The sequence below is a fragment of the Nycticebus coucang genome, chromosome 16 (assembly GCF_027406575.1).
Source record: "Nycticebus coucang isolate mNycCou1 chromosome 16, mNycCou1.pri, whole genome shotgun sequence".
Lineage (NCBI taxonomy): Eukaryota > Metazoa > Chordata > Mammalia > Primates > Lorisidae > Nycticebus > Nycticebus coucang.
In genome coordinates this window covers 86893220-86908099 of record NC_069795.1, presented here as the reverse complement: position 1 = coordinate 86908099, position 14880 = coordinate 86893220, and the positions used below count along the sequence as shown (strand labels likewise).

The window sequence follows — 14880 nt, the reverse complement described above, 5'->3', positions numbered from 1 at the left end:
GTCCCTCTTGCAATCGTGTCTTGTCCCCATAAAGTGTGACACACACCAAGGCCCCACTCCCCTCCCTCCGTCCCTCTTTTTGGTTCCCCCCCATAACCTTAATTGTCATTAATTGTCCTCATATCAAAATTGAGTACATAGGATTCATGCTTCTCCATTCTTAGCATCACTGATTTTCCTTCCCCCTCACTTGCTTGTCTCTAGCCAAGTCCTTCCCATCACTGGGGTCTTTTTTTTTTTTTTTTGAGATAGGGTCTCACCATGTCACTCTTGGTAGAGTGACATATTACCATATCATACAGCAACTTCAAACTCTTGGGCTCAAGCATCTTCTTGCCTTAGCCTTTTGAGTAGCTGGGACTACAGGTGCCCACCATAATCTCCAACTAGTTTTTCTCTTTTTTGTAGAGATGGGATCTTGTTCTCACTCAGGCTAGTCTTGAACTCCTGAGCTCAAGGGATCTACTCACCTCGGACTCTCAGAGTGGTGGGATTGTAGGCAAGAGCTACCGTGCTCGGCCTTCACTGGGGTCTTGACACTTGAGTGGCAAGTGGCTGAAATCAGTTTCCCTGGACCCTTCCATGCCTCCCAGCCTGTGGATCTCAGTTCTGAGACATTCCTTGAATCATCACTCTATTGAAAGGAGTCTGATGGCCTCAGTGTCTCTGTCATACAGTTCAGTTTATTTGTATCATAGTATGTCTTAGTCACAATCTGCAATTATTTATTTATTTATTTTGGAAACAGAGTGTCACTCTGCCTCCCAGTCTAGAATGTAGTGGTATCATTGTAGCTAACAGCAACCTCAAATGCCTAGAATTAAATGATCCGCCTACCTCAGCCTCTTGAGTAGCCGGGACTATAGGCGCCCGTCACCGTGCTCAGCTAATTTTTCTATTTTTAGTAGAGGCAGAGTCTTGCTCTTGCTCATGCTGGTCTCAACCTCCTGAGGTGATTATTCTGTCTTGGCCTCCCAGAGCTCTGGGATTACAGGCATGAGTCAGCGTGCCTGCCTATAATTATCTTATATGTAAATTGTTGTGCTTATTTATTATTGTCTGTCTCTGTGCAGCAGAATGTAAGATCCCTGAGGGCAAGGATTTGGTCTTTCTTGGTCATAACCATTGTCTCCAAGACCCAGAGCAGTGCCTGGCGTGGAGTAGGTCCCCCATCAGAGCTTGTTGAATGATTCACCCTTCACCCTTTTCTGCCTGGCTTTGTTCCCTGAGAAATTGAAATTTTGGACTGTGTCAGCTGGTGTACCTTGCCCTCTGACCTTTATTTGGAACTGTCCAGGAGAAGCACTGGACAAAGCTGAAGAGGAGAGCACTGTCAGGGCATCTGTTCTACTGGGTGTCCCCTGCAGAGCCACCTCAAACTGTGCCTTTCTCTGGACTGGCGTTCTCAGCCCCTGTCAGGCAGCCCTTTTAGTCCCTGGGTCCTGCTCTCTCCTTCCCCCCAGGCCTATAAGGTCCAAGGAAGGAGGGGAGAGAGGCTGGAGTACTGATTCCCTCAGCTTCCTTCTTGGCAGCTGGACATTGGCAGTCACTGTGTTCTTCTAAAGGCTGCCTCTTTTGGCAGTGTCTTCCTGCAGCAGGCACGCCTGGGTGTTAGCCCGTTTGTGTTGATTTCCTCAGACTCTACCCACAACTTTGTAAAGAGTCTTTTTAAGAAACTCTCCATTACTCCATTTGTGCGTGTCATCTCTCTCCTGCTGGGACACTGTCCAGTAGTTTATTCATTCGTGAAATGAGGAAGTCAATTGAGTGGTTTCTGGTGCATCTGCACTTCTAACGTGATCACTGCTCATTACTTTTGAAGCCAGTGACTGATTCTGATAAAATTTGTTGCAATTCTGAGTTGTGTAAAGACGTACCAACTGCCTACCCCATGTACAGATGTGAGACTACTCTGTGAGCTGATAAAAGCTTAAACCATGAATGTTTTATTTAGTTTTCAAACTATTTTGGCCCTAGAATTGAGGACAGGGTTTGTTGCTTTTATGAATGAATGGTTTCTGATAGTTAGTACCATACATTGGAATTAAAATAAAGAAGGTGACTTTCATTCCTTAATTTTGTGGACATTATTTTTCCAGGTCTTTTGTTGAATCGAATGTCCTCCTTTCTCCTCTAGTTCTGCCTGTTTTGATAAAGAATGACCCAAAACCCACATGGAAGTAAATAGAACAACAGAGGGCTGGGCTGATCCTCAAATCTGCTATAGATTTTAGGGGTGAACCCCAGACTTGCTTGATCAAGTAAGACCAGGCTGAGTTCTCATAGGATCTCAGGATTCAGATGGTTTTAAAAAGTCATCGGTTCTCTACTATATTGAATTGACCAATGCTGGGTACAGAACTGTCTCCAAACCTTCCAAACTCTGCCTAAATAGCTGTAAAGACAGGTGCTAGAGCAAAGGAAATAGTTAGAGTTTTTGACATGGTCTGCTGGAGTGCCACTGGATTTAGTATGTTGTTTTTGACAATGTCTTTACTTTAAAAAAATGGAAAAACATGGAATTTAGTTTAGTTCTTACTGCAGCCAGCAGATAGGTGGTCATCTCTGCTTAATGCACTTAATGCACTTAATGCCTGAGCACCATAAAAATGTTATGATTTCCCTCTATACATCACGATGGGACAAAAGTTGGGAAGCCCGATCCCCTGGTCCCACTCCCTCTTGCCTTCTCTCCCTCTGGCCCTTCTCTCTTTCTGCACATCGCTAACACTGCTAATGCTCACCACCTCTTTTCTGTCTCTTTATGGTTTGTAGATAGTCATGATGCAGTCCTGAGGTTTAATGGGGCACCCACGGCCAACTTCCAACAAGATGTGGGCACAAAAACTACCATTCGCCTGATGAACTCTCAGGTAAAATTTCTTCTGTGCAGATATGGAGTGAGAGAAGGACCCAGGTGTGGGCTGTAAAGCAGAATATACCTACCAAGTACACATCAAAGCTGCCAGCTCCTTAAGTCCCTTGACCTTCCTAATTCTCAGCTTCCTCATTGGAGAAGGAGACAGTGATTCCATGATCCAAGTTGGTGATGGCTAGTCACCTACTGTCCTGTGCCTGCCAGCTCATCTCTGGAGAGTTGTATGAGGGACAGTGGAGTAGGGGACGTCTAGGGGAGACAGAGTAGTATTGTGAAAAGGAAATGAAATAATATGTGAGGGTGCTTTATGAACTGTAAAATGCTATGCAAGTATTGTAAGACATTAGTATCATGTCATTAGGCGGAAAACAGTACTAGGATGCATGTATCATGTCATAAATTCACCTAGGTAATTAGTTTCCTAAAGTATTTCTAGGTAGCACATGCTGGTTTCTCAGTGCTAATGGAAATTTAGAAATATTCTCATCACAAAGTTCTGTTAATAGATTTAATTAGCAGAAAAAACTGTGTTATGGGCATCAACAATTGTACGATAGGTTGCAGCCCCACTCACCTCACTCACAACCACTGGTGTTTGCCTTTTTCTGAGTGAACACAGAGAGCCTTGGGTGTTTTTATGTCTGTGTTTAGTCTTTGTACACTTACCGAGGACTCTTAGAAACACCCTATCTGCACTGTGCCAGTAGGATGTGCATCTCTCCTCTCCCCTGGCAGGGATCCACCTCTCTGTTCTTGTTCTTCATTTCCTGGCTTCCAGGAATTCACCAGCTGGGCAGAGGTTGCTTCCTACAGAGCCTGATTTCCATTTGAGTCCCACGGCCTTAAGAATCTTTTTATAATGGGAAAGGAGTTGAGGAACTTAACTTCTTTGTAAGTGGCCACCATTTTGTTTTTTGTTTTCTAGAACCTTTTAAGCTTTTCTAAGAAAGTCACTTTCTACCACTGGAACATCTTCCAGTAGCCTCCAGGTGCTTCTAATGCCTGTCTGTGTTAAGCTTGTATTTTAGGTTTTAATATTACTTTTGTTATTACTAGAAGAGGGAGGGCTGAAAGAAATGGATTGATTGGCAAGAGATTCTCTGGAGCAAGTGGCATTTGAGCCAGACTTTGAAAGCAGGGCAGGATTTGGAGAAACAGCAGTAAGGATACACTCCAAAAGTACAATTGGTAAGACAGATGCATAGGACATCAGTGAAGTGTTCAAACAACCCTGGCTAGGTTGGAGGTCGAGGTGTGGAGGGATCACATTGCCCTGTGAGATGAGGCAAATCTTCCTGACTGCTCAGACTCTGGCAAGTCTAAATTCAGACAGAAGGGTTAGGGCAGGCATGGTACCTTTCCCTTCTCGTGTGCCAGTCACAGAAATCCTGGAGCTGGAGAGCGCTTTAGGGAGCATTAACTGCTTCTGTGTAAGATGCTACCTAACCATCCAGGAGAGATGTGGACTTACCCTTAACTAGCAAATTCATTCAACAGATATATTCGGTATTGAACAGAGTGTAGCAGTGAGGACATAGTCTCTGCAGTTGGCCTGGTGTGGTTGAAACCCACCTCTGCCTCTTACCAGCTAAATGATCATCTCAAGTTACTTATCTAGACAGAGAAGAGAATAATAGCATTTTCTTCACAGGGTTGTTGTGAGGTATAAATGAGAAAAATGTGTGCAAAATACTTAGAACGGCACCTGGCTCATGTGTCAGTGACTGTCAGCTACTCTTACTATTTACGTGGACAGACACCGAGCCAGTCGCGGAGGATGCCATGGTGAGCAGCCCACACTCAGTCTCATTCTCATGATGCAGTCAGATCGTTTTACAGAGAATATAAAGTTACAGCAGAACTGCAGAAGAAAGGGTCAAGGTGCTAGTAAAGCCCATAAGAGGGAGACTTCAGCTATTTGGAAAGGTCAGGAAGGCTTTCCCAAGGAGGAGATACTTGTGCAGAAGGAGGGTAGGAGCAGACAATGAGAAATTGGATAGAGTTGTTCAGGATTGTTTCCACATCTTTGCAGTGTAAATTGGGCTGCTGTAAATATTAAGAGCATATGTCCTTGTGGCAAAATGACTTTTTATTTTTGGGGTGGATGCCTAGTAATGAGATTGCAGGATTCAATGGAAGGTCTGCGTTTAGTTCTTTGAGGACTCTCCCTACTTTCCATAGAGGCTGTATGAGTTTGCAGTCCCACCATCAGTGCTGGAGAGTTCCTTGTCTGTGTGCCCATGCCAGCATCTGTTGATTTGGGACCTTGTTATGTGTGCTGTTCTCACAGGGGTCAGGTAATATCTCAAAGTGGGTTTGATTTTTTTTTTTTTTTTTTGTAGAGACAGTCTCACTTTATGGCCCTCAGTAGAGTGCCGTGGCCTCACACAGCTCACAGCAACCTCCAACTCCTGGGCTTAAGCGATTCTCTTGCCTCAGCCTCCCGAGCAGCTGGGACTACAGGCACCCGCCACAACGCCCAGCTATTTTTGGTTGCAGTTTGGCCGGGGCCGAATTTGAACCCACCACCCTCGGTATATGGGGCCGGCACCTTACCGACTGAGCCAGAGGCGCCGCCGTGGGTTTGATTTTTATTTCTCTAATAATTAGGGACAGTTTTCATGAGTTTGTTGGCTATTCATCTGTCCTCATGAGAAGAGATTCTTCTGTTCGTGTCTCTTGCCCAGGTTTTAATGGGGTTGTTTGCTCTTCTTTTGTTGATTTGCTTGAGTTCTTAGTAGATTCTCGTTGTAGCCCTTTGTCAGATTCATAGCATGCAAGTGCTTTTCAACATACGGATGGATTAATGAACTGTGAGATGAGATTGTGTATTCTTTGTTACAACTTGGATGGATTTGGAGAACACTCTTCTAAGTATCATAAGAATGGAAAAACAAGCATCAAATGTACTCAATAGTAATTTGAAACTTGTAGTTTAAGAAGGCGCTCACAGGAGAGAAAAACTCAATTAAATCCCACAAGGAGGGAAGGGGAGGGGTATTGGCACGATCCTTCCAAGTGGGAACAATGAGTCGGTGTATGGCATGTTTTCTGGGTGAAGAACACAACTACAACTTAGACTTTACCTTACAAATGCAAACTCAATTGCAAACTCATTGCAAATTCCCTCATATTAATTGGAAATAAAAAATAAAAGCTTTTCAGGAAGTGGCAACAGTGTAAGTAAAGTCCTCTAAGGAGAACACAGGAGTGGAGAAAGACTGGGGAAATGGTGGGTAGGTGTGGAGATGGGTGGTGAGAGATGAGGCTGAAAGGAAGAAGGAAGCAAGCCGTGCAGGGGCGCTAAGGAGTTCTCTTCTTACGGCATGATCAGATTTGCAATCGAAAACTTCCCTGGCTCCATCTGGTCACAGGGGCTGCAGTAGAGGGAGAGGCACAGTTAGGAGGATCATTCAGTAGTCTGGGCTAGAAATACTGGTAGCTTGACCCAGAGTGAGGGAGAAGGTGAACATGAGAAAAGAATTGATTTGAGGGCTACTTGGGACAAACAGTTAACAGGCTTTGATGGTGGATTGGATGTGAGACATGAAGGCAGGGGGACCAAGGGTGCAGCTCACTTCTGGCTTATATAACTGACCAGCCAGAAATCACTGAGATTGGAATTACAGTCATCTCCCCTTTATCTGTGACTTCACTTTCTGTAGTTTAATACTTGCGGTCAATTATGGCCTGAAGATTTTAAATGAAAAATTCCAGAAGTTAACAATTCGTAAGTTTTAAATTGTGTGCTGTTCTGAGTAGCATGAAGAAGTTTCATGCCAGTTCACTCTATCCCTTCTTTTACAAGAAGGGTGAGTACAGTTCAATAAGACATTTTGAGAGAGAGAGAGAAATTTACATAAATATTTTTACTGCATATTATTATAATGTTTTTTTATATAGTATTATTGTTAATGTTTTATGGTATTTAGTTATAAATTAAACTTTATTATAAATATGTACGTAGATACAGAAAAACCACGAAAGTCAGCTGAATTTTTTGCATTTTATACACTGTCAGTGAACAATCTAAAAAAGATTATATAAATTCCATTTATAGTAGTATTAAAAAAAAATACTTAGGAATTTATTTAACCAAGGAGGTGAAAAACTTGTGCAATGAAAGCTATGAAACATTTCTGACAGAAATTAAAGAAGCCATAAATGGAAAGGTATCCAATAGCAATTAGATATAATTATATTATATCTTATACAATATTAGTCTTTGTTAGAAGACTTAACTTTGTTAAGATGTCAGTACAACCCCCAAATAATATACAGATTTAATGCACCCCAATCTCAGCGATGTTTCATGTAGAAGCATAAAAACCCATCCTAAAATTTATATGGAATCTTAAGGAACCCCAAATAACCAATCATGAAAAGTAAGAATAAAGCTAGAAGATCCTTACTTGCTGATTTCGAAACTTATTATAAAGCTATAGTAATGAAAATCATGTGCTACTGGCATAAAGATAGACATATAGACTAATGGAATAGAGTATAAAGTCCAGAATAAACCCTTGAGTATATGGTCAGATGATTTTTGAGAAGCATATCAAGACTGTCTAATGGAAGAAAAGATAGTCTTTTCAAGAAATGGTGCTGGGGAAAACTTGATATCCACATGAGAAAGAATGAAGTTGGACACTTAACCTAACCCCAAATACAAAAATTAACTCAAAAATGGATCTATGACCTAAATGAAAGATCCAAAACTATAGAACTCTTAGAAGAAAACAGAGCAAAACTTTATGACATCTGATTTGGCAATGATTTTGTGATTATGACACCACAGGCACAAATAATAAAGAAAAAATATATATAAATTGGACATAATGGAAAAAATTTAAAAATTGTGTATCAAGCCAGGTGTGGTGGCTTACGTCTGTAATCCCAGCACTGTGGGAGGCTAAGAAGGGAGAATTGCTAGAGCTCAGGGGTTCAAGACTTGCCTAACTAAGAGTGAGACCCCTGACTCCTAAAAAAAATGGAAAAACCCAGCCGGGTGCCACTGTGAGCACCTGTAATCCCAGCGGCTTCTGGAGGCTGAGGCAGCGGGATGCTCACGGCCTGAGTCTGAGGTTGCAGTGAGCTAGGATGCCATTGCACTCTGGTAGGGGCATAGGGTGGAACTCTGTCTCAGAAAAAAAAAAAATTGTGTATTAAAAGACAATAGTATAAAACAACAGTCTATATAACGGGAGAAAATATTTGCAGATCATATACCTGATAAGGGATTAATATACAGAATATGTAGGGAACTTCTAAAACAACAACAGAATCAAACAATTCTATTAAAAAATGGCCTAAGAAAATATACAAATGGCTTATAAGTACATGAAAACACGGTCAATATCATTGATCATTAGGGAAATGGAACTTGAGACTACAATGAAATACTACATCACGCCTATGAGGATGGCTTATGAGGAGCAATTGGAACCCTCATGCAATATTAATGGAAATGTAAAATGGTCAGCCACTGTGGAAAACTGTGGTGGTGCCTCAAAAGATTAAAAATGGAATTATAAGCAATTCTACTTATTGCTATATACTTGAAAAAAATTGAAAGCAGAGTCTTGAAAGAGATTTATACACTCATGTTCAAAGTGCCATTATTCACAATAGATAAAATGTGGAAGTAACTTAAGTGTCTATGAATGGATGAATGGTTAAGCAAAATCTGGTATATTCAAACGATGAAATATAATTCAGTCTTAAAAAGGAAAGAAATTCTGACGTACACAGTAACATGGATAGTGAAATAATGCATGAAAACAATGAATACTGTGTGACTCCACATATGTGAGGTACCTAGAATAGCCAAAAGCATAGAGACAGATGGTAGAATGGTGGTTTCCAGAAACTGAGCAGTAAGGGAAGAGAGAATTAATGTTCCATGGGTACAGAGTTTCAGTTTTGTGAGATTGAAGAGTTATGGAGAAAGATGATGATGATAGTTGCACAACAATATGAATAATTTAATACCACTGAACTGGGTGCTTAAAGATTGTAAAGATAGTTAATTTTGTGATATGTATATACATACATACATATATATGCACAATGAAAAAAACTGGAACAATTTCAATCACGAAAGGATAAATGCTGTGATTTCACTTACATGAAGTACCTAGAGTACTCATTCACAGAGACAGACAGTAGACTGATGTTTGTTGAGGCCTGGAGGTGGGGGGAAGAATGGTGCTTTACTGTTTGATGTGTGCTGTGTTTTAGTTGTTTCAATTGGGGAGGATGAAAAAGTATTGGAAATGGATGGGGATGATGTTTGCACAACAATGTGAATGCACTTGATGCTACTAAGGCAAATACTAAAAAATGGCTAAAATGGTCAATTTTATGTTAGGTGTATTTTATCATAATTAAAAAAACTCTCTATCGAGCGGCGCCTGTGGCTCAGTGAGTAGGGCGCCGGCCCCATATACCGAGGGTGGCGGGTTCAAACCCAGCCCCGGCCAAACTGCAACCAAAAAATAGCCGGGCGTTGTGGCAGGCGCCTGTAGTCCCAGCTGCTCGGGAAGCTGAGGCAAGAGTATCGTGTAAGCCCAAGACTTAGAGGTTGCTGTGAGCCGTGTGACGCCACGGCACTCTACCAAGGGCGGTACAGTGAGACTCTGTCTCTACAAAAAAATAAAAAAAAAAAATTAAAAAAAAAAAAAAACAACTCTCTATCGAGAAGCCAATTGATGAGGGGAAAAGTGAATATGCTAAAAAGAGGAGACACTAATTTCTGAGAAAGCAGAAGGTGGTAGGAAGGGAGGAAGGGCTGGAGAGGTGTCACTGGAGGCAGTTCATATTAGGAGGGTGAGGGGGCTTCTGTTCTCTCTGCAAAGTAGTATTCAAGGCCATGTTTGAGGGAGGTTGAGGAGGAAATAAGTTTTCATAGAGGAAGTTTGAGCAAAGCGATTTGAAATTGTCAGCTTCTTTTTTTTGGCCAGGGCTGGGTTTGAACCCACCACCTCCAGTATATAGGACTGGCACCCTACTCCTTGAGCCACAGGCGCAGCTCGCGATTTGAAATTGTCGTTGAGGAGAATAGGAGCTAGCAAACTAGAGAAACGGAGTAGGATTTCCGGGCCATGCTGGGCCACTTGGAGGATGGAGAGAATGAATTTAGAGTGAAGCCAAGCTCTGCTGGGTCCGTGCATGGTATGATGTGGAGGTCAGTAGTAGCAGTAAGGAGAGGGGGAACATGAAGTAGCCCAGAACATTCTCATGGATGGGGAGCTCACCGGCTCCTTGGGGACCTCTGTGTGGCATCGCAGTTGTCCCAACTGTAAAGAGCTCAATCCTGATCCTGAAAAGATTTAAAGCTAAGATTGCCTGAAAGTTAAGAATATCAGAGTCAAAGGGACTTCGATCAAATTTCTCCTCTAGCTCTTCCTACAGGAATGACTGAGTCTCAGTTCTCTTATTTGTAAAACAGAAATAGGAAGTGTTACCAGAAGATACTTATCACCATAGGGAAAAACAGAGATGATAATAAAACATAATGAAGTTAAAAAAAAAAAAAACAGAAAGAGAAGCATTCTCAGGTAGGGTCTTTTTATTAGAGAAGGGGTCTTGCTTTTTTCCTACAAGGGGTCTTGTAACATCAAAGGAGTTTCTATGTGTGGAGCGTATCCCCCAGGGGCCCATGTGTAGCAGGTGCTGGGTGATGGTAGTGATGGACACTGCTGAAGCTTGACTGCCTGCTTCTGCCTGTTTGGAAACGATTGGACCTTCCCAGATCCCAGACAGATGGGCATCTTATCTCCCAGCAGGGTAGGCAAGCTGGCCTGAGACCATTTGAGAAGTGCCTCGCAGAAGACAGGCAAGATTTCTGTTAAAGGGTAATTTTCAGAAAAGGTCATGACTTCCATAAAGACATAAAAATAAACTTGTGGAGAAAAGGGAACACTTCTACACTGGTGGGAATGCAAATTAATACATTCCTTTTGGAAAGATGTTTGGAGAACACTTAGAGATCTAAAAATAGATCTGCCGTTCAATCCTATAATTCCTCTACCAGGCATATACCCAGAAGACCAAAAATCACACCATAACAAAGATATTTGTATCAGAATGTTTATTGCAGCCCAATTCATAATTGCTAAGTCATGGAAAAAGCCCAAGTGCCCATCGATCCACGAATGGATTAATAATTTTTGGTATATGTACACCATGGAATATTATGCAGCCTTAAAGAAAGATGGAGACTTTACCTGTTTCATGTTTACATGGATGGAGCTGGAACATTTTCTTCTTAGTAAAGTATCTCAAGAATGGAAGAAAAAGTATCCAATGTACTCAGCCCTACTATGAAACTAATTTAAGGCTTTCACATGAAAGCTATAACCCAGTTATAACCTAAGAATAGGGGGAAGGAGGAAAGGGAGCAGAGGGAGGGTGATTGGTGGGATTACACCTGCCGTGCATCTTACAAGGGTATATGTGAAACTTAGTAAATGTAGAATGTAAATGTCTTAACACAATAACTAAGAAAATGCCAGGAAGGCTATGTTAACCAGTGTGATGAAAATGTGTCAAATGGTCTATAAAACCAGTGTATGGTGTCCCATGATCACATTAATGTACACAGCTATGATTTAATAAAAAGAAAAAAACTTGTGGTAAAGATTTTGTTTTTCTCATATGAGAGAAACAGGCAGATGTTAGACCTGTTTCAGTGGAAAAAATCAGAACAACACAAATTTGGAGTAAATGGACGAAACTGGTTTTACCATAAGGACATTCGCATTTGCATGTTTATAGCAGCACAGTTCAGCACAGTTCAGTTGCAAAGGTGTGGAAACAACCCAGATGCCCTTTAACATGTGATTGGAATAATAAACTATGGTATGCGTATATCATGGAATACCATTCAGCCACAAAATATAGAGATTTCATATCTTTTGTAACAATCTGGATGGATTTGGAGAACATTCTCTTAGCAAATTATCACAAGAATGAAAAAACAAGCATCACACACACTCACACTGGAACCAGCAGATTAACAACTACATGCTCACATGAGAGAAAAACTCAGTTAAATTCAAGTAGAGGGGATGGAAGGAGGGGTTGGGCAAATTCCCACCCAACAGGTACCTTACACAGGTATATCGCACACTTCCTGGGTGAAGGACAAACTATAACCTGGACTTTAATCTTAAAAAGCAAAGTATGTACCTAATTGTATGTACTCCCATATAATTCTGAAATTTAAAAAAATTGAAGTAAATGAATGAAACTGGTTTTCCCACGAGACAGGCAAGGGGGAGGAGAGATTGAGTAAGCACCTCTGTTAGTTGCCTACAATTTATAAAGAGTTGTACAGCAGCTCCCACAGAATCGGAAGCTAACAGAGGGGAACGGGCTGTGAAAATGCCTGGTTTTCCACTGAAGCACTTTCTCACACTTCTAGAGCTCTGTGCACCATCATGCTGGGGCTGAGAGGCAGGTGGGCAGCCCACTTCCCTGGTTACACTGTCCATTTTCCACGTGGTCTTAGCCAAAAATCTGAGAAGCGATACACTAGGCACTCTCAAGAAGCCTTTCCTGCACCTCCCGAGGCAAACCACCCTCCTTTCTCCCCTCCTATGAGCAGCACTAAATGTCTGGGCTATTCCTTTAATGCTCTAATCACAGGCACCACCGTGGCAGCGCTTCTTGTGGCAATGAGCTGTGATTGAGACACCTTTCTGTCATTGCCCTTTCTTATCTTGATATTCTGGGAAGCCGATGGTCTGTTTTCTTTACCTTTGTCCTGGTCAGGTCTCAGACCTGTGAGCTCAGGCAATCCACCCACCTCAGCCTCCCAAGTTTTGGGATTATAGGCATGAGCCACTGTGCCCAGCCTGTGTGTCTCTTTTTGTGGATGAGCAAACTCAGCTCCTGCCATTGCACACTGAGAGCACCTGCCACTCAGAAATCACCTGAGGACATAGTTGTTGCTTTGGAAGAGTTCTGCCTTTGAGCAGCTCAGTCTTCTCCCAGACAGAGGGATCTGCGTGACAGTGACACTCTTCTGGGGACATCTGGACCCATGTCTGTTCGGCTCCACCCCCCTCCACCAGGTGGCACAGGACTGCCTTTTGGGTAGCTGGGTGTGATGAAGCCACAGAAAACAAAAAAGCACTTTTCGAATTGAGAAGGTGGCTTTTTATAGAGAATGGTGTCATACCATGAGGTTTCAGATCAGCAGACCTACTCCTACGCCCCTGTGCCAGGTGTTGTTATGACATTCAATAGGAAAACGACATAGTTAAATGTGCGTCTTTAAATAAATCCAGTTTTGACTGTAAGTGTGAGAAGGTTTCTGTGAGACTCAGCTGAGCACCCACTGTACTCAGTGGGCCTAAGAGAGGAGATGAAGGGGCGAGAAGACCCTCTGGCTTCCTTGGAAATCTTTGTTCTCACTGGGGAGGGAAAACCTGCTTCCTGTGTCTAGTGATAGGGTGTGCTGACTGCATTTCTCCCAGGAGGGTCCCAGGAGGGTCCCCCTACTTAATGGGGCTTATCCCGAAATAGTAGTGACCATTTATTTTGTTATTTTTTTAAATTTCAGGTTAATGTGAGAGGTAGTGGTCATTTATTAAATATGTGTAGTGGGCCTTCCGTGTCTTATTTGTGTGTGTCTGTGTGTGTGTGTGTGTTCTATTCTTATATTTTCTAACTCTTCAGTGAGCATTTGTTACTTTATAATTGGAAAGGCTACTTCAAACAATTTTTAAAACAGCAAACACTCAGCTAGGTAAGGTGGCTCAGGGCACTCTGGGAGGCTGAGGAGGGAGGATCTCTCCAGGTCAGGAATTCCAGACTAGACTCAACAAAGCAAGACCCCTTCTCTAATAAAAATAGAAAAATTAGCCAGGTATTGTGGTGGGCACCTATAGTCTCAGCTACTCTGGAGGCCGAGGCAGGAGGATAGCTTGAGCCCAGGAGTTTGAGGTTGTTGTGAGCTGGGCTGATGCCACGGCACTCTAGCCTAGGCAACAGCATAAACTCTGTCTTAAAATAATAATAATAATGATCATGATAATAAATACATAGATAAATTAAACTACAACACTCCATCTCTCTGGTGTAGGCTTTTTCCTGACAGATGTTCCCAGGGCTCTGTGGTTCTGGCAATGACTTATTCTTATTCTTTCTTATTCTTATTTTTATTCTTATTCTTTTATTTTTATTCTTATTCTTATGTTGTGAGTTACAGCATTCCCAATGGAAAGAAGACAATGCTTAAAGTTAGAGATGCTACCTTAAGCACTGCACTTTGTGAGTGCCTCTTTCCCATCAAGATCCCCAAACCCAGGTCACACTCCCCACAAAGATGAGCACAGGAGTTTGAGAAGGGCTTTATTCTTCCAGGCTTGGCTGACCCTCAGTCCCTGGGCAGGGGTTGCAGGGTAATGATCCCTGCATATCAGGCACCCAAGGCTGGGGCCTGGGAGGTGGCCCACCTCAAATCACAGAAGGAGCTGGAGGAGGAGCAGGGCTGGAACCCAGGTGCCCAACTCCCCAGGCCATTTTGAGGCAATCTTTTCTTATGAAATCTTTGAACTCACATGAAGGGAATTAATATGGGTAAATGCCAAGCCATGTCCATTTAAGGTCGCAGGGGAGGGGTGCTTGCTGGCTTCTTCCTTCTTCCTCCGCAGATCCGAGCCTTGGCCACTTTCTATTTTTCCTCTCTGGATAAAATTTTATTTCTCTTCACCTCTTGCCAGTTTCATGGATTGTTTTCTCATTCATCTCCAGTAATTCAAGTGAGTGACTCTTTCCCCTGGTGCACAGGGGCCCTGAGGGCTCCCTGATCCTTGCAATGTGATTAGTGACATGCCTGGTGGTTTTATGGATATAGTCCTGCTGGGGCAGCCAGGACACCCTGTTGGAGCCACCTCGGAGCTCTGGTCCTGGCTCAACCCCAAACTCATCTTGGAGCCTCAGAAAGTTCTCTCTTCTCTCCGGGATTCAGTTTACTCATTGAGAAAATAATA

General features: G+C 42.5%; 1 protein-coding gene across 7 annotated transcripts in view; it reads left to right on the top strand.

Moving 5' to 3' along the window:
- Positions 1-14880, top strand: part of ST6GAL1 (ST6 beta-galactoside alpha-2,6-sialyltransferase 1) — a 129229-nt gene that overhangs the window by 100145 nt on the left and 14204 nt on the right. For all 7 annotated transcript variants that reach the window (XM_053564898.1, XM_053564901.1, XM_053564897.1 and 4 more), the window contains one exon: positions 2776-2873. In XM_053564898.1, the coding sequence (XP_053420873.1) occupies positions 2776-2873 (98 nt within the window). The remainder of the gene's footprint in view (positions 1-2775; positions 2874-14880) is intronic.